The sequence below is a fragment of the Lepisosteus oculatus genome, chromosome 7 (assembly GCF_040954835.1).
Source record: "Lepisosteus oculatus isolate fLepOcu1 chromosome 7, fLepOcu1.hap2, whole genome shotgun sequence".
Taxonomy (NCBI): domain Eukaryota; kingdom Metazoa; phylum Chordata; class Actinopteri; order Semionotiformes; family Lepisosteidae; genus Lepisosteus; species Lepisosteus oculatus.
The window spans coordinates 48,595,645-48,615,220 of record NC_090702.1 but is presented as its reverse complement, the minus strand read 5'-3'; the positions used below and the strand labels follow the sequence as shown (position 1 = coordinate 48,615,220).

Below are 19,576 nucleotides of genomic sequence, written 5' to 3'. Positions count from 1 at the left end.
ACATTATTCTATCATGTAGAATTCAGTTGTCTTTATTATCATATTTCAAAGAGGTTACAAAAAAAGAGGGGGTGGGAAGCTTCTTCATTGATAGTTTTCAATTTTCATCTAAAAGTAGGCAGAGTTCCAGCAGGATATATTTTTCAACTCCGTCATGCGTGACAGCCCCATACTATAGTTGCATGTCCTGCAGGAGGACAAGTTCGTCTCTCCCTGCAGCCTGTGGCCGCATGTTTGCCGGGTTAAATAACCACCTTCACTGGCCAGCTGGCCAGCCATGGGTGCCATAACTCTATGATCCTCACTCTGGGCCCAGGACAGGTGTTCCTGACCCGCTGGCCCTTTCCTTTAGTCCACGCTGATGTCACTGGCCCAAATTACTACTAGTTTCAAGTTTTTAGCAGTGGAGAATTTCCAGATCCCTGTACACAATTTGGGGCTGTGGGCTAGGAAGTGCATGACAGTCCCTCAATTCACCCAGCATTAACATTAAAATGAATTATAAACTGTGCTGGAAGCAAGTACACAGAAGCCAGTGTGGGAGTTACATTTTCCTACTTTCTTTTTATTACACTGCTGTTCAATGTCAAAAACAGGTTCCTATCAGATTGTCAATAGGAAGAGGGGCTGACTGAGGCCTTTCAGCCATCTTAAAACAGCCATGTTTATGCCTGAGCTACCTAATCTGGCCAGGGCTGTGCATTTTGGCTTGCAGTAAAGTAGATATGCTTTACATTTAAGGAAGGGTATGTGATTTACATACCCAAATCTAAATATTTGAATTTTTGTGCAAAAATAGCATTTAATGACAGAACGGGGTACCTATTTTAAATATTAAGCAGCTTTGCAGAGGCGCAGACGACCCACATCTGACTGAGCAGATGATTAGAGGACAGAAATAACAGGGAGATTAAGCAGGGTGCTCCACACAAGACAGGAATGATCAGTCGAGAGAGCGTGGGGGAGTGTGGAATCCACCAGTGGTTCCCAAGCCTGGTCCTGCTGACCCCACACCTGTTTTTTTTTTTCCAGCCGATTCCTCAGTGAGGCAATCAAACCCTTTGTTGGCTAAATGATAATGAGATTCATTTGAACTGGTTGTTCTGGAGCTATAACAGTTGTGCTTGGTTAAGTGGGGAAAAACAAATTCCCAAACTAGTGACTATAAACACAATGCAAATATTCCAGCGAAGCGTCTTCTTGGGTCACGTAGGGCTTCGATGATCTAATCAGGGAGGGCTGGAAGGAAAGGCGCCAGGCGCGTGTGGGAAGCAGTGGAACAGGAGGAGAAAGCATGAGAGACACGGAGCGGGATTGTGGTGATGAGCCTGAAGCCTGACGAAGTGCGAGAATCGGTGGGGCGGGGCGCTCAAGCCTTAGAGCTGTGTCCGGAGGGCGGGAGCGGGGGACGCGAGGGGGGGGCAGCTTCCTCACTGCATCAGCTGGACGTAGGAGGCGGGGAAGAGGCCATAGCGCCCCCGGCAGGTCCCCCTCCACCACGCCTCATCCACCATCTCGATGCCCGTGATGATGTCGTCCGGCTCGAACGAGATCTCGTCGTCGCCCTCTGCAGGGAGAGAGAGAGAGAGCGCTCTCACCGTAGCCAAGCAGCAGGGAGGTGCTTTGCTTGATGCCTTGCAGCAGACCCTCACTCTACCTTTACCGGGGCAATCCAGGTTCCTGCGGTCCGCACACGGAGCAATCATGATGATTCCAAGAAGTATGTTCAAGAAGCTTGAATTTTCTCTCTGCTGCTGTTTCATTGCCCTTTTTATAGCAAACCAGACCTCACTACACCCATGGGAGGATGTGCAGCTTTCTCCTGAACCCTAAGCCTGCACCAGTGACCTCAGCATTAGCCAGTTCGTCCCCACTGACCTGCTCCAAGAAGTTAAAAGGCTGTGTAGCGGCCTCTAGTGGCAGGTCAGCTGCAATTACAGCCCGCGTGCCGCATATACTGTAGATAAAGTACATATACATATTCCCAGAAACCCTTTCGTATAGCTAAAATTCATTAATGAAGGCCCCTGAACCGAACTGAGGGTCAAGAGGGTGAGAGAGTGAAACAGGGAACACGACAGATCTCAGAAGGCCAATTCGATTTTAGATTAAGTTTAGGGACAGGAACAAGAGGAAGAGACAGATATGAAATAATAATACTATTTTGGAATATTGCAGCCAATTTATAGCAAAAGGAAAAGCATTTTGCCATATTAAGTGGTCAATTCAAAAACTGCCTCTGCAGTACTATTATTAAATACCCTGAGGTTCAGGGCTCGTTGTGGCCTTGAAAACCCAGAACAACAGAGTTCCAGCCTCATTCCTATTTCGGTTGATTTATTTCTTTTTCCAAATTGCAATTAAAACACGCCAGATCCTCCTGACTTTAATTTGTTTTAAAACCTTTAAATGACTGGGGTAAATTGAAATAAAAAAGGCAAAGAAGCATGTGCCCTTTGGAGAGGAAGAGGGTGACTGAGAGGGAAGAAAGATATCATACGGCTTGACTTTGTGATACCCACCTCCCTGGTAGTCATAGATGGCAACAGCAGAAACACCAGCTGGAATCGCCTCATAGTCATTTTCCTGGGCTGGGGGGCAGGGACAGAAGACAGTCAGCACCTATGTGTACTTCTGTAACTCAGGCACAAACAGGTGACTGAACTCCCTTCAACCTCACAGCCTGACCCAGTCCCTTTCACAATTCACACTGAGGGGGCTACACTCAGCCTGGTAGTCTAGAGCTCTATATTAACTAGAGGGAAAATTCAGGGGTTCAGACAGGACAGGACACAAAAGAAAAAGTCCAAAACTGCCCTAATTGTGCAATAACAAAGTTTCTACTTAAATAAAATAACAGCAGGTTCTTCCCAACTCTCTTAGCTCCTCAACACAATGGATTATACATTATAATGTACTCTAGTGTCCTCATTATCATCTGCCTGGACTGCTCTTCAACCTAAGCTACCCATTGCCAACAATGAATAATATATCAAACGTGGTGATTATTGTTTTATTTACTGGCTTAGTGCTTCATTCTTTTCATGTTTGTTGATGTGGCTCCTTGGAACCCATTAAGAAAGGGATCATCTGGAGATCAATGAACTCCTAGATACCAAACGAGAAAGATGTGCTTTCTTCTGTGCGTAATTTACCGTCTGGGACCATGCCGCTGGCTGTCTGAAACCCCCCGACATCTTCATACTCCCCCTCTCCCTCCTGCTCCAGTCCATCATCTGAGCGGGGGGGCAGCTGGGGCGGCTCATCCGAGCGGGGGGGCAGCTGGGGCGGCTCATCCGAGCGGGGGGGCAGCTGGGGAGGCTCCTCTGTGTTGGGGGGCAGCTGAGGGGGTTCCTCTGAGCGGGGGGGTAACTGGGGGGGTTCCTCATACTCTGGCTCGTACCCTTCCTCCTCTGGTACTGGAGGTTCCTGCAATGAGAGAACGCGTCACTGACAAACTCCATTTCACTTGTCCCAGAGGCAGCTTTTCACTTCTCGAAGGACTCCTTCTCTGCCCTGCAATGTATTGTGTCCAGCTAATGGTTCACCGTTTCACAAGGAAGCAGCAGAAGAAATAAGATGATGGAGAAGGTACAGTAGAGAAACAATATAAAACAGGGAAGAAGACAAATAATCCTTATTTCAGACAGGAAGTGGCTGTTTTCACTTCCCCTTGGACCTTGACCTCTGACCTCTCATATCAACTTAATTGTCTTGATTACCTGATATATGACAGTCAAGTCCCCAGGACACTGTAGTGCAGAAAGCGATTAGAAAATGGGTGGATGAAAGTCATCTCACTTGTCAGCTAATTGAAAAATATGTGAATTCTTCGGGAATCTGGTCATTGGAGAGCAGAATTCTCTATCCCTGGTCTGCCTTTAAAGGGGAACTGCAGTCCCAGTTTCTCAGACTGATTATTAAATTTTGGTAACAAAACACATTAATTGACGGTATTGCAAAATTTGGCAAATTCTGAACTAAGCACAAACTTTTGAACTTTGTAAAAGTTTCCGTGTTGTTGCGAACCCCTTGTATCACCACGGGCAAGAGCAAGAGATCGCACCAATTGTGACGTGACGCGGCCCTTCCTGCTCACTAGTCCCTGTAATGACTGATGTAATGTGATGTACGGGCGAATAAGTACAGGTTGTGCAGCAGATATTTCACCGCAGAAATGTTCCAATGTGATCTGCATGCAGAGTCAACAAGTACATTGCATTAGTTGGCAAAACTGTCTCGAAGTTGAAAGCAATATTTCTGTTGGATTAAAAGAGACGTACTCACAGGCCACACAATGTTTTACAATGTAATAGTGCCACTTCACCTCACTGGACATTTTGTTGCCTCGTTCTGCGTAGTAAAACATGGGGCTGTGCATACCTGGAAATTTAGTCTGTTTTGTGATGTAAATTGGAGTTTTTACACGTTATCCCATTGTGGTTGTTGTTCAAATGTTAATTTTTTTCTAACCCCAAAATATAAAAATAGAACGGCAGTACCCCTTTATGACCTCAGCTTGTGTTTGTGGCGAGATTGGTACAGTCCCGTGAGATTGCTGGAAACAGAATGGGGCCAATCAGCCCAACCTGCCCTTGTAATTCCAGTCTCTGTATCTGCTCTTCCAGGTTTGTGCTTGCTACAGAGCTGCAGCCTTGTGGAACCCTGCAACGGCCATGGAATCTTTTATACCTGCTCTTCCTGCTCTCCCACATTGGGCTCGGGGTCCTCTCTTGGAATTTCAGGCAGGTTCCTGGACACCTGTGGGGTCCTTGGTCCAGAAGTGGGAGGGGCATCCTGATCCGGTGTTCCCTTTTCCCTGTTCCTCTGTTCCATCTCCTGAAGAAAGAGAATGCACATCTCTCAGAGGCAGGCTGTCTTTCATATAAATTATGTAAAATTCCTTTCTCTCAAAGATGGACAGCAGCTATCTTCCAAGGAAAACTCTATGCCTCTCTGTGCTGAATTTTAATTGTCTTATGTTTTATGTGCTGTCAGATCTCAGGTGATTTTTCCTTTAAATCATTTCTTTAAACGCATTGTGCCTACATCCCGGGAGCACTGTTGTAACTGGGTCATTAATTGCATTTTTCAGTTATCTCTAATTAACGTGTTCTGCCTTCAACTGCTCACCTGTGGTCCAGGAGCGGTAAGATATCTAGTCAGCGACTGAGATGACTAAAGTAATGTAGTAGCAAACCTGGCTACTGCAGTGTCAGAGGCGCAGGTTGGATTGTGTATAGCTTCCCTGGCCTAACAGGATCAGCCTGTTAAGGTTTACACTTCTACTAGTGGTTATCGTTATTTCTGGTTGGTTAAAGTTTGGGTTAACACATCCCTGAAAAAAGAAGGTGCTTTACATTGGCATAGTTGAGAATCTGCAGGTCACCTGCTGTGAGTAGCCAGGCTACAGGCTACCTCAATGTCCTAATTAAATTCCACTCTGACCTTGGGAAATCTGGTCTACCCAAATTTATTATGTAGAAATGAGAAAAGGCTGTTCTGTTATGCTTGTAACTATATGTAAGTTGAGTCAAGGGTGTCGGTAGATCAATATTGCTAATTTGGATAGTGGGATCCAGTGTTTCTTAGCACTCCACTCCCAGGTGAGTAGAGTGCTATTATCTATCTGTGGTGAAATCAGTGTGATTGTTTCGTCACAGGTGAGTTCAGTGTGATATCTTTACAGTGTGATTTTGCCGTATGAATACAGTATAACTGTTTCTGCTTTAAGTGAGGGCAATGCTATACCTGTGATGTGATCGGTATTATTGTTCGTGTCTCTCAGGTGAGTTCAGTGCTATACCTGTGGTGAAATGTGATTTCTCCTTTCTGAGATGATTTGTGATACTTGTGATGAGATCAGTGTAATTGTTCCTGTATCAGGCGAGTTCAGTGTGATACCTGTGATGAGATCAGTGTAATTGTTCCTGTATCAGGCGAGTTCAGTGTGATATCTGTGATGAGAAGTATAATTGTTCCTGTCTCAGGTGTGATCAGTGCGATACCTGTGGTGAGATGTGATTGCTCTAGTCTCAGTCTTAACAGTGCTGTGCCTGTCTCAGGTGAGGTGGCCTTACCTGCTGTTTGCGACGAGCCTCCTCCTGCTCCCTCTTCTCCCTGGCCTGCCTCCTGGCTCTCTCCTCCTCTGCTCTGCGCCGGTTCTCTTCGTCTGATGCCTTGGACATGTTCTCAAAGCGTGCCTTCAGACTCCCAGCACCCACACTTGCTAGAGAGACAGAAAAGCCTGTTACATCTCCCACAGGTGTCAGTGGGTGCTGCATGGACTCAACCACCTTGATATTTCTGATCGCCCTGTCGTTAAAGCAGAGGGGTACGTGTGTTTCGGAGATTGCCACAGGATTGCTCTTCCACAATGCTTGATAACTATCAGGTCTATCCCGGATCCCACAGTCAGCTTGTCTGCATGTTTACTCTGATTCAGTCAGGCTCTTCCTTTAAAGAGGACAGTCTGTCCGTCAGTTAACAAGTCCTAATTAAGTCATAATTGTAAGGAACTGATGTTTGTTCTGAAAAGCAGCTGTGCGGAATGACTGCACCCAATAAGAAAACCTAACAGGAGATATCTATTTCCTGGATATCTGGATACATTTAGAACTCTGAAAACCAGCCCTACAAAAAAAAAACAACTCCCATTATCTGCACTTTTTTTGCACTTTTGGCAAAAACCTTTGAGATTCAAATGGTAGGATTCAAATTTTCTTCAAAAAGACAGAATCAGCATTTTTCAGGAGTGGATTTGCCAGATTTCCTCGTGCAATAGACAGGCCTCAAGAGCACAAACCATCTGGACGGTCACCACAAGGTGCTGAGCAAAGGAGACATCGGAAATAAACTCATCAGCAGGAGTCCACTGTTCTCCGCAACACGATCTCGCTATAGTAAAGGCCTTCACTGATAGTGAGAAATGCTTTATTTCCTTGTTTTAAGGCAGAGAAACGCCTGTTAAGGTGAATACATTGTAAAGGGGAACAGCAGTCCCAATTTTTCAGATTTTTAAATCCCGGTAACAAAATTAATTCATTGACCTTACAGAAAAAATGTATGAATTTTGAATTCAGCACAAAATCCTGAACTTTGTGAAAGTACGGTAAGTCACCATGTTGTCTCAAACTCGGATTTCAGTTCCCACAAATTGCAAAATGAAGTGGCCCTTCCTCCTCACTAGTCACTGTAACGACTAATGTAATGCGATGTACAAGCAAATAAGTACAGGTTGTACAGCAGATATTTCACCACAGAAATGGCCAAATGTGATCTGCGTGCAGAGTAAGCGGTAAATTTGTCTGCAAAATTTTCTTGAAGGCGAGAGCAATATTTCTGTTGGATTAAAAGAGATGTATTCTCAAGCCTGCTTGCTTACAATGTAACAGGACAGCAACACATCACCAGAAGTGTTGTCGCCTTGCTCTGAACTGCAGAACATGGTGCTGCACAGACCTGGAATTTTGTGGAGTAAGTTGGAGTAAGTTTGACAAGTCACGTGTATACATTTTACTTTCACTGCAGTCTGAAATGCGGTCATCAGTGCTGATTCTTTCTAACGCCAAAATCTGAAAGTAGCACTTCAGTTCCCCTTTAAGATGCGCTTGCCTGGCTGGAACATTTGCAATTTTTTTATCTCCTCAAAAAGATTTAAATTTTATGTTACCTATGAAATGCAATAGTTAAAAGGCTTAAGAGCTGAAAGCAGTCAAACGGTTCAAATAAATCCTAACTAATTAATCTGAGGACACTCCCACAACCCTTTATTGTACCTGCTGTTCTCCGTGTTAAATACACTTCAATATAGTTACTGCTTGGTTCATATTTCACTGTTGATGAAGTCATCACTGTTCTCCTTGGTACTGGGGTGAGACACCTCGTGTCAGATCAGTGTGACTGTTCCAGTCTCGTGTCTCATAATGTAGTACCTGAAACATTGCACTAAACCTGGGTGATTGTAAGCATGTGCATGCGGCACGCTGCTGGGCTTGAATCAAGACGCAGCTGAGAGATTCAAGACAGACACAGAAAGGCTACAGAGTAGAGCTCCTGAACCGAACCGCAGGACAGGCCGAGTGGCCTTTATTTATTTGCATGTGCCTTCAAAAATAAGACATCTTGCTTATAGAGGTGTTAGTGGGGCCAGCAGGGGGCGCTCACCCTGCGGTCCATGTGGGTCCTAATGCCCCAGTATAGTGACGGGGACACTGTACTGTAAACAGGCGCTGTCCTTCGGATGAGACGTAAAACCGAGGTCCTGACTCTCTGTGGTCATTAAAAATCCCAGGGCGTTTCTCGAAAAGAGTAGGGGTGTAACCCCGGCTTCCTTGACAAATTTCCCCATTGGCCTTTACCAGTCGTGGCCTCCTAATAATCCCCCTCTATGAATTGGCTTCATTACTCTGCTCTCCTCCCCACTGATAGCTGGTGTGTGGTGAGCATTCTGGCGCACTATGGCTGCTGTTACATCATCCAGGTGGGGCTGCACACTGGTGGTAGTGGAGGGGAGTCCCCATTACCTGTACAGCGCTTTGAGTGGAGAGTCCAGAAAAGCGCTATATAAGTGTAAGCAATTATTATTATTATTATTATTATTATTATTATTATTATTAATTATTATAGTAACCCAGACAACACCCACTGAGCTCAGCAGTACTCACAGGCCTCCACAGGCTTCGTTTTCTGATAGGATGAAGCTGGAGACTCCATGTCAGTGAAGGAGGAAGCGCTCTGGAACAAAGGACACAGGAACATGGACGTTGGGGTCAACATTTCCTCCTACTGCCCGGCAGGGTGTGATGGTCAAAGAACAGGACTGGAACCATACTGTTTTAGAATGAGTCCCTCCTTGCACGTGACAAGACTTTGCCTGATCTTCTTGTTAACATGGAGAAACAGCTCATTCAACATACAGTATATAGCTGTCTGTAGCTGTACTGTCGCTGCCTGATTTGACCTGATTACAAAGTTTAATTAGTTCATTCTTATGGTCTAGACGTATGGAACATATTTTACGAATACAGGCATTTCCCAAACTAACATGTAGCCCTAACCTTGCTAGAATTGGAAAAAAAGCCTGTGCTATCATAACACTAAATAAAATATTAATTCAGTTCAACATAAATCCATCTATATATTATTAGAAACCACGTATTTTTCAATGACTGAACAGTAATGAATTCAGCATAACAACACAGGAACAACACAAAATGAGCTGTTTATGTAAAAGGGTTAAACAGAGGACAGTTAAACAGAGGACCAGAGAACAGTTTCTGTTTTCTGTTCTCTGCTCCTGCGCCAGACAGAAAACCGTTGAAGGTAAATATTGAACAGACAGACTTCAGCGGAAGAAGTCAATGATCTGCGCAGGAAGACTCACTCACAAGGACAGAAAGAGAGCAGAACACACACCCACCTTATCCACACGATCTGTTTCCACTCCATACCTCCCCCCGAAGCCCTTGGCATAATCTGCGGCGCAGAACGATGAAGAGAGAGGGAAAGGAGAGCAAGAGACAGGTGGGCAGAAGAGAGAGTTAATTAAAACCACAGAAATCCCCTCTGGTCCCATTGCATCTGATTTAGTTTCATTTGTAATGAAAAGTACGAAAATGTGCCAGGTGCCAGTTTTTTCTGCTGCCACAAGACGCTGGACATCCCCGTGCAAGAGGGGCTCACCCAGCCTCTGCCCCCCGGCTTCTGCACATCCTCCCCTGGCCAGGCTCCCTGGAGGGGCCGCAGGGGAATCGCTGCTGTGTCCTGCTCGGCCAGCAGGGGGCGCCCCTACCTTTCTGAGACTGGTGCTTCTCTGTCTCCCCCTTGTAGTCGTAGCCCAGGGCCGCCTTGTCCACCTTCTCCTTCTCCACTCCGTACTTCCCCCCGAACCCACGGGAGTAATCTGCCGGAGCGGCAGGAGAACAGGGAGAGGGAGAGGGAGGGAGAAATGGAAACAGAGCAGACAGCAGGAGTTTCAACGGGAAGAGAAGAGGGGACAGGGGGTGGGGGGAGATCACAGGAAGAGGTGGATGAGAGAAAAACAACACAAATTCAGAGAGGCAGGCAGACTGGGAGTGCGGTACGAATCTGTTTCTTCAATCCTGGTGCTCCAAGAATGACTGGGGATCAATTCAACCGATCAGCCTGCTGTACAGAGCGCAAACACAGGGTGAGAACCAGGATACAGCGCATGGTGTGTCCTGGCCAAATTCCCCCCTGGCCTTTACCAGTCATGGCCTCCTAATGGTGGAAGAGGTTTTAGTGGGGCCAGTAGGGGGCGCTCACCCGGTGTGGGTCCTAATGCCCCAGTATAGTGAGGGGACACTATACTGTAAAACGGTGTTGTCATTGGGATGAGACATAAAACCCAGGTCCTGACTCTCTGTGGACATTGAAAATCCCAGGGCGTTTCTCGAAAAGAATAGGGGTGGTACCCCAACATCCAGGTCAAATTTCTTCCTGGTCTGTACCAATCATGGTCTCCTAATAATCCCCCTCTCTGAACTGGCTTCATCAGGAGGTCATTCTTGCCGTCTGCCATAAGACTGTACAATGCATCCACCTTGCGTCTTGGCAGAGGCAACAGCGACAGTGACCTGTTTCTGGACTAAACGCATATACACATCTACTGCTACATCTGTTCTCTTTCTTTTTCTTTTTCTTTTTCCCGTTTACAACCACTTTTGTGCAATATATGCCAGGGACCTGTGCAATACATTTATATTTATATTTATATCTATGGTTACATCTATATTTATATTCATACGTGTGATACGATTTTCTGTGTACTGTTCTGTTCTAGTTTCCTCTTGTGTGTCCGGACTGTGAGTAACTCTTGTATTGTATTGTATGTATTGTACTATTAGTATATAATTCGTTACACTGTGGCTGTGTTGTGTGTGTTACGCTGCTGTTGCACTGCAATTTCCCTCACGGGATCAATAAAGTATCTATCTATCTACTCTGCTCTCCTCCCCACTGAGAGCTGGTGTGTGGGGAGTGTTCTGGCGCACTATGGCTGCTGTCGCATCTCCCAGGTGGGGCTATAACTGGTGGGGGTGGAGGGGATCCCCATTACCTGTAAAGCGCTTTGAGTGGAGTGTCCAGAAGAGCGCTACATAAGTGTGAGGCGTTATTATTACTGCTCCAGACTCCAGCAGTGCAGGGGCCAGGCTGTGCTCTGTGTGTGGGACTGCCGAAGAGCCCCGTGCCATGTGCTGCTACGACTGTCCCCATCCACAGTGCTGCTGCTCCCTGCCTTCCTTCACTCCGAGACTCCTGAGCTGCTCCCCACAGGCCTGAGTGACGCCAGAGGAACAGACCAGGGGCCTGTCTAGGACTCCCACGGCCCCCGGTTCACAGCGCCTGTCTCAACTCATGGAAAGATTCGGGTCTGGTGCCACAAGACGCTGGACATCCCCGTGCAAGAGGGGCTCACCCAGCCTCTGCCCCCCGGCTTCTGCACATCCTCCCCTGGCCAGGCTCCCTGGAGGGGCCGCAGGGGAATCGCCGCCGTGTCCCGCTCGGCCAGCAGGGGGCGCCCCTACCTTTCTGAGACTGGTGCTTCTCTGTCTCCCCCTTGTAGTCGTAGCCCAGGGCCGCCTTGTCCACCTTCTCCTTCTCCACTCCGTACTTCCCCCCGAACCCACGGGAGTAATCTGCCGGAGCGGCAGGAGCAGGAAAACAGGGAGAGGGAGAGTGGCAGCGGGGAGCCAGGGACGAAGGGAGGGAGGGTGGCCGGGAAAGGGGGGGAGGGGGGAGAGAGATAGCACGAGAAAGAGAATGATGAATGTGAGAGCAGGTCTGAAGGGCCACACAGTCTCCTTACTCACTGAGCTGAACTGATTATTGACTTAATTAGTCCAAACCCCCTTCGTTAGCAGGTGCTGTGCCTGGTTATCATCACCTCTCTGTACTCCCCTCTCTCCAGGTCCAGAGCACAGGCTTGCTGTACTTACACAAACCCCGGTACAACCACGACATCGGAACACGTCCAAGTTCATTCCACGCTGAAAGGAGAAGAACCCCCGAAGAAGGCTCCACAGCCGAATCGTTTGTGTTTCCTTTCTTCTCTTTCCAGTAAGGAATAAACCTTTACTTGCTCCACTGCAGCTCCCTGCTTGAACTACCTTCAAGCAGTGTCAACCACTATGTCTCCTGGGCGTGGCTGCAGCACTGCAAGGGGCTGTAACTGACATCTGTGCTGTTCACGATGAAACTACTAGCCTTTAGCCTGAGCCAAGACACAAACTAGGCCAGCTCTGCCCCGGAGGTCAGAGAGCTGTGCTTCTGTCAGGGGGGGGGGAAATCGCCCAGCCCAAGACTGGAATCAGGACTATTAACTCTCAAGTCCTGCTGCATGTCATGTGGATATCTGGCCAGCAGGGGTCAGTCACTCTCACAGCCCCCAGCCCTTCCACTGTACATGCTGTACACTCGCTCCTCTTTTCAGATTTTTTTTTATTGTTTTGATCCAGGGAATTTCACATTGACGCGGTTTGCAAAACGAATACCCTCTTTTCAATACCACAGGAGCATACCGCCACAAAAACACGCCAAAGCAAGAGCAGACGTCACTCGATGCTTTTCATCACACCAAGCGACCCAGCAACTCCCCAGTCATCAGCCCCAGAGCTTTCTAAAGCTTCGCCTCCCTTTTCAGTTTCTAACCTTTATACCTCTATACTGTGCTTTTTTAGTTAGTACCGTTTGTTACAAACATTTACCTGTGTACTAAATATTCATTTTCCTTTGCTACTGCAGTATTAATAGAGGACTTGGGTAATTTAGATCTAATCCTTGCCCTTAATTTATAGGAAATTAATTTTAATCTAACAGATTTTTGCATAACGAACACCTTTCAGCATACATCTTATAATTTTCTGTGGTTTCAACGAGGGCTTTGGCGTGTCTGAATATTCTATACTGCCTCGGCTCTCAAGTGCCTCACAGTTCTGTTTAAAGAGTCTTGGTCCACACAGAAGGATTCCAGAAACAAGTCTCCCTTTGCCCCGCCTGGAGATACCCACACCCACGCCCCCCTGGGCCCCTGCCCCGGGACCCTACCTCTCTGGGAGGCGTGCTGCTCAACGTCTGCCTTGTACTCGAAGCCGACGGCGGACTGCGGAGGGGGAGAGAGGGAGAGTCACGAGCCCGGCCTGCAGATCTCCTGCCAGCCCGCCTGATTGGCTGGGAGAAATCAGCCAGTCCAGCCCACTGACTGGTTCGCGGAGGGCAGCAGCAGAATAGTAATATATTCTATTTATAAAGTGCCTTTCCAAACCCAAGGACAGTGTAAATAGTGGTAAAAAAAGTTCAAAAAAGTAAAAGGAAAAAAATAAAGTGCATATAGGTATACCGTACAGACGATCAGACATAGGCCTTGGTAAAAAGGAGAGATTTGAGATTGGATTTATAGAGAGTCAAAGATTTTGTCTCTCGCAGGGTCTGAGGAAGGGTATTCCATAACAGTGCGGCAGCGATTGAAAAGGCAGGGCTCCGAAAATCCAAAATTTAGGCCTGGGAACAGCTAGTAAAGGACCGGCCTCAGCTGAGCGGAGCCTACAGGAGAGAGTGTAAACACACTATGTATGCTATGTGTGTAAAATATGGTACAGTACATAAAAGCACTGCATGGAACTGATGTTTGCTCCATCTTATTCAGCTGCAAAGCCAGATGACGTGGAGGGCGACTTTACAGGAAGGGGAAGACTATGGCACAAGGATGAACAGCAGAAAAGGTGCAAGGAATATAGGGAGTAAGGTTACTTATCAAGGGAGACATGGTGGCACAGTGGTTGGCATTGGTGCCTCGCAGTTCTGGGGTCTTGGGTTCAGTTCTGAGGGTGCTTGTTATCAGTGTGGAGTTTGCATGTTCTTCTCATGTTTGAGTGGACTTCAACCAACCATCCAAAGACATACTGGTAGGTTAATAGGCTTCTGGGAAATCATCACGAGTACAGCCAGCAGATCGCCCTGGTGTGAGAGGGTTTGTGTGTGTCTGCGTGTGCCCTGTGATGGACTGGTGTCCTGCCCAGGGTGTGCCCCGCCTTTGCCCCATTGCGATTAGAAAGCCGATGGATGGTTAATTGTCAAGGTTCGGAAATCAGCACCAGGAAACTCGTCATCAGCCAGTCTGCACAGAGCAGGACAGGGTACAGACTCCCGGGAGGAGGGTCTGAAGAGGAAGTCAGTGCTTTCCAAGCGAAACGCGGCAGAGCCGCGAGGACACGGGGCAGACGCCGGCGACGGGGAGACTCACCTTGTCAATCCGCTCCTTCTGCACGCCATACTTCCCCCCAAAACCCCTGGCCGCGTCCGTCTGGGAGGAGTGCTTCTCCACCTCTGCCACGTACGAGTGTCCCACTGCCACCTGGGAACACGGGCCGAGAGGTCAGCTGAGACACAGCCTGCGGGGTTTGTGGAGGGGCGCAGCTCCGGGGGCAGGTGTGTGATGTCATGCGTGTGATGTCAGATGACATGCTGATGACATCATCCACGCGCCCGTGAATAAAGTCAGTGTCCGGACGGGAGCCCCGGGCCCTGACTGACCTTGTCCATGCGGTCCTTCTCCACCCCGAACTTGCCCCCGTAGCCATACGCAGCACGTGGCCCCTGCTCCTGCTCCTTCCTCTTCACCAGCTCGTGCTCCTGGGACACCCGATCCCGCAGTTCTGTCACACTGCAGGGCACAGGGCGTCAGGGGCAGGGCATCTCGCACACGCACAAACACATACAGGTGTCTGCACGCCAATGCACACACAAACACACACACGTGTTCACACCAATGCACACACAAATACACACACACGTGTGCGCGCCAATGCACACACAAATACACACACGTCTGTGCGCAAATGCGTGCGCGCGTGCACACAATGAACAACACTTGAAAACACACAGACATGTGTACACATGCAAACACACTCACAAACACACATGCACATACACACAAGCACATGGACACATGCACACACGCAAACACTGGCAAACATACAAACACACCGGCATGCAAACACAAGCATATGTACAGCATATGTACAAACATGCAGATGTAAACACATGCAAACATACAAACACATGCTTCCACACACAAACAGAAACACTCCTACGCACACCAGGGACCAATTAAAACCTCAGTGGGTCACTCTTTCAGAACAGGTCCCTCTGAGGGACAGAGGTTTACCTCTGTACAACCTCTTGCGAAAAGTAACATCACAGATTTATTCATGTATTATTGTGTCACCAGGCATAAAACATTTTGGGATTTTGAACATCACTTGAATGAATGGTGGCTTATCCACACTGGAACATATACTTACACGTTGAAAAAATGTGACACAAAAAATGGGAAACTGTCTTGAAACTCATGAAACCTTTCTATGCTCAACAGCTGACTCAGCCAGTCACTTTCACAAGCCCTTATTTGGCAAAGTACAGGCAGCTCATCACTGCTTGGCCATGGACTTCCTCTTCCTGTTTCCACAGTTGCCACGGTGATGGCTCAAAGGCCGCCATGACACCGCAGACCACAACAATGGAACTGCAGCACAGCACCAGCGTCACTCTCTAATAAATGCTGAGCCTCTGTTCTACTACACATATACAGCATAAAATAACCAGCCATTTCTTCCAATTCAATCTTACTACCTTGCTTTCTCTCTCTCTATGTGGAGTGGACGGTGCATATTTCATATCCATAGAGAACAGTCCCAGCTAGACTAATCCATATCATTGAATCAGTCCCCTTTACAGCCGAGCCAATCAAAGGGTGATCAAGAGGTATAGGACTTGTCCTTGCCCCTGGAGTCTGGGAGATATCCAAGTACGGCACGGTACTACAGGACGAGGGGAGCGACTGTTTTTACGATACAGACAGCGAGCGCCTCTGTCAGCGTTCTCCCACCTCAGTGTTCATACCTGATGTGCTCGGCCCTCCCTGATCCCTCTATGGTCTTGGCTCCCCATCGCTGCTCCTGCTCCGAAACATCATTCTGGAAAGAGGGGGACAGGAGAACAGCATCAGACGAGGGGAGGCCACTTGCCCCACCCACGCCATTTGGGAGCTTCGCAGCGAATTGATCCAAGGGTCTCATCCAGCTGTTGACTGGACGAAGCCAGAGGTCAGGGGCACTGCCTCAGAAACAGGGCTGGCAGGCTCGTAGCAGACACTCCCTATGGGCTCTGATGTCTCTGCACAGACATCCCAGGCCACCGGCTGGGCAAGCAGGCCTTGTGCAAGACGGCCAGACGCGCGCAGTCTCGGACACGGCAGCGAACAGACTGCAGTTTCGGGAACCCGTCCGGGAGCTCCTGCTCTTGGCCACCCTGACTGTCCCTCACTCACCTCAAAATCAGGGTCCGTCTCCCAGTCGTCCCCCTCGGCGGACACCTTCACTTGGACATTGTGTCCCACCACTGACTTCCACATCTGGAGGGAGGAGAGAAACACGTCTCAACAGACCAGTTCCGCTTTGCTGCTGCACGTCTGTACGTCTCTTCAGCAGAGGCTGAGGTGCAGGATCAGTTAGACCCACTTCAGCTTGCGTACAGGGCAGGTAGGGGTGTGGAAGATGCTATAATATGCCTTCTTGACCTTGTCCTCCAGCATCTTGAGGAATACAAGACTTGTGCTCTGCTGATATTTGGAAATTTCTTTTTAGCATTTACTTCTATTCAGCTGTATTTACTGGTAACCAAGCTATTGTTTAATTTTGGCCTTGATAGTCTAACAAATGTCTAACAAGCTGTATTTCTACCCTGGCTACACCCAAGGATCATAATAGAATAAATATTTCTAAATATATTTCTAAATAATCAGAAACCTGCATCATAATAACTGCTTACACTTACACAGCGCTTTTCTGGACACTCCACTCAAAGCTCTTTACAGGTAATGGGGACTCCCCCTGGATGATGCAACAGCAGCCATAGTGCTCCAGTACACTTTCCCCACACCAGCTCTCAGTGGGGAGGAGAACAGAGGGATGAAGCCAGTTCACAGATGGGGATTATTAGGAGGCCATGACTGGTAAAGGCCAGGATGAAATTTGAGCTGGATGCTGGGGTAATACCCCTACTCTTTTCGAGAAACTCCCTTGGATTTTCAATGTCCGCAGAGAGTCAGGTCCTCAGTTTTATGTCTCATCTGAGTGACAGCGCCGTTTTACAGTATAGTGTCCACATCATTATACTGGAGATTTAGGACCCACACAGACTGCAGGGTGAGCACCCCCTGCTGGCTGCACTAACACCTCTTCCAGTAGCAACCTCAGCTTTCCCAGGAGGTCTCCCATCCAGGTACTGGCCAGGCTCACACCTGCTGAGCTTCAGTGAGCTGCCAGCTGTGATTTGCAGGGTGATATGACTGCTGGCCAAGCAGCAGCAGCCATATTTGTCTTAAGAAAATCTAAGCATTTTTAAGGCTGCTAATTTGTCGCTGATCATGCCTTATCAGTCTTTTATTGCATCCGTTTCAACTTTTGCCTTGATTTGTTGTGTTGAGAATCCGAATCAGAGGAGCGAGAGCACAAGGGGGGGGTGATGTCAGACTGGTCAAGACGGACCAGTCACTGGTGCTGACCTTTCAGCCCTGCCACATGTCCGTCCTGAAAGAAAACAGGGGATCAGCTTCAGCAACACGGCCGGGCCGCCTGTTCCACTCTCCCGCCACTCTCTGAATAAGAAGCCCTCCTGTCCTCAGTTTTAACTGCATCTCCACTAAGTTTCCGCCCGTGTCCCCCGATGGGTGTTTCACTGCTCCGTGCGAGGACGTTCGCTGGGTTGACTACGTCGGTGATTTTGAGCCTCTTGAATACTTGTATCAGCCCCCCACTGTCTTCTCTGTTCGGTTCCTCCAGCCCGGCGGTGCAGGACGCTCTCCCAAGACCTGGAAGGGGTCTGGTTGTTCTCCTTCCAGAACAGCAATATCTTGTACAGAGAGTGGTGACTAAAATCATACACAGTATTCTACACTAGTGCATCGTACAGTTTTAACACGCACTCCCCGGACTGAATCCTGCGCTTTCCAGCGGATGGCAGCCGGGGTGACTTGTTTTTAGACGGAGCCCGTGAGGTGTGAATGATGTGTCATTTCCATAAGCAGCCTATTTCTGCTCCGAGGTTCCCGTTTCATTTCATTGTTTTCACTCCTTGCCTGCAAAAACTCTAGACGTGACTACATGCAACCATCGCTTGCCAGTTTCCATAAGTTAAAGATGTTTGAACAATCTTCCCCAGAGCGACTGAATCTGCGCGTTCGTTTTTCATTTCAGCGCTGTTTTTGTTCAATTACACCTCATAAACTGAAGACAATTGTAGACGGTCATATTGGAGACAGTGTTTTTTTTAATGGAAACGTCAATTATAAAATGTGCCAGACGCGCCTGGATGGGAGCTCTTGCTCAATTTAGCAACCGAGTGGCCTCGACGACTTTTCTTACGTTCCTAACTGAGCCGCTAGAAGCAGAGCACCAGAAAAGACGAACAGAAGACGCCCTGGCCTGAGATCCCGATTGAGCCAGGATGCCGGGTGACCCTCCCCCCTCCTTCTCACGGGTGCTGCGATGTCACCCACACGATCACGGAGCCGATGAGAAACAGCGCTAGACCTGCATGTCCCAAGTTTGTCGATTTCTAAATAGCGAATGTAGCGAGGAGGGTAATGACGTCAGCAGCAGCACCAAGCCGAGCCCGAGCGCATCTCTGGACCCAGCGCGCGGCTGTGCGGCATCTGCAGCACGAGCCCCCCCGTCACTTCCTCCCCATCCAGATCTCAGTCTCCGCACTTGAAATTACACTTCCTCAACCCAATTAACAAATTCGCTTCTCTGCGCGGAAAAAACAGTCCCCAAACCTGCACACAGGACGACCCAAGAGCGCATTTACTCTTGCGCATTTTAGCATTTCCATTTTTTTTTATAATTTCCATTCCAACAGGACAACCCACATTTCTTGAATTTATGAGGCTTAATTGAACCAAAACAACGTCGAAATTAAAAACGAACGGTTACACGGTCTCTCTGGTAAATCTGTTATTTTTTTTTAAAAAAAAGTCTTTAAATTGTGGAAACAACTTTTGTAAAAGTTTTGACAACTTCCTGAATTTTTCGAAGCTGCCTTTGCAGAAGTCGTTTTAAAAAAGAAAAAAACAGACCGTTTAAATAAGACTAATACTTTAACATAAACCGCTTAATAAAGTCATAGCATTTATTCTTACCGCAGCGTCACTGCCCGAAGGGAGTTTTATAAACACTTTGTTTCTTCTGCTGCGAGAGAAGCCGCTGCACCTGTGCTCTCTCGGGGACGCGCAGCCTGCGGGGTATAGGAAATGCAGCGCGTCCCCGAGGCTTCGCGGACGAGCACGCGGTGCGCGAGAACAGACTTCTGCATTCTCGTGAAATGCTACACGCAATTCAGCCGAGCACAAAAACTCTCACAAGAGAGCAACAGAGTGCCTTGTGTCTTAATACAGCTCTGAGTCATACGACACCTTCACTTCGCGCTAATACACTGCTTATGAACTCCCTTCGCTTCTTCTCTTTTAAATTTAAAAATCAAAACTTTAGGATTTCTG

General features: G+C 47.9%; 1 protein-coding gene across 3 annotated transcripts; it reads right to left on the bottom strand.

Moving 5' to 3' along the window:
• Window positions 1-16: 16 nt before the first annotated feature.
• On the bottom strand, window positions 17-19,342 carry hcls1 (hematopoietic cell-specific Lyn substrate 1). Of its 3 annotated transcripts, XM_069192640.1 has the most exons (16): window positions 19,220-19,342; window positions 16,855-17,609; window positions 16,349-16,432; window positions 15,922-15,995; window positions 14,554-14,683; window positions 14,264-14,374; window positions 13,069-13,123; window positions 11,550-11,660; window positions 9,794-9,904; window positions 9,422-9,477; window positions 8,667-8,736; window positions 6,081-6,229; window positions 4,693-4,839; window positions 3,156-3,429; window positions 2,523-2,591; window positions 17-1,567 (listed from the first exon to the last, which is right to left on the bottom strand). In XM_069192640.1, the coding sequence occupies exons 3-16, from the start codon at window positions 16,430-16,432 to the stop codon at window positions 1,431-1,433; spliced, it is 1,578 nt and encodes a 525-aa protein (XP_069048741.1). In that variant the 5' UTR covers window positions 16,855-17,609; window positions 19,220-19,342; the 3' UTR covers window positions 17-1,430. The 3 variants fall into 3 exon arrangements, with proteins under 3 accessions (XP_069048741.1, XP_069048740.1, XP_069048742.1); XM_069192639.1 differs by lacking the exon at window positions 16,855-17,609; XM_069192641.1 differs by lacking the exons at window positions 11,550-11,660; window positions 16,855-17,609.
• Between the last annotated feature and the right edge of the window lie 234 nt (window positions 19,343-19,576).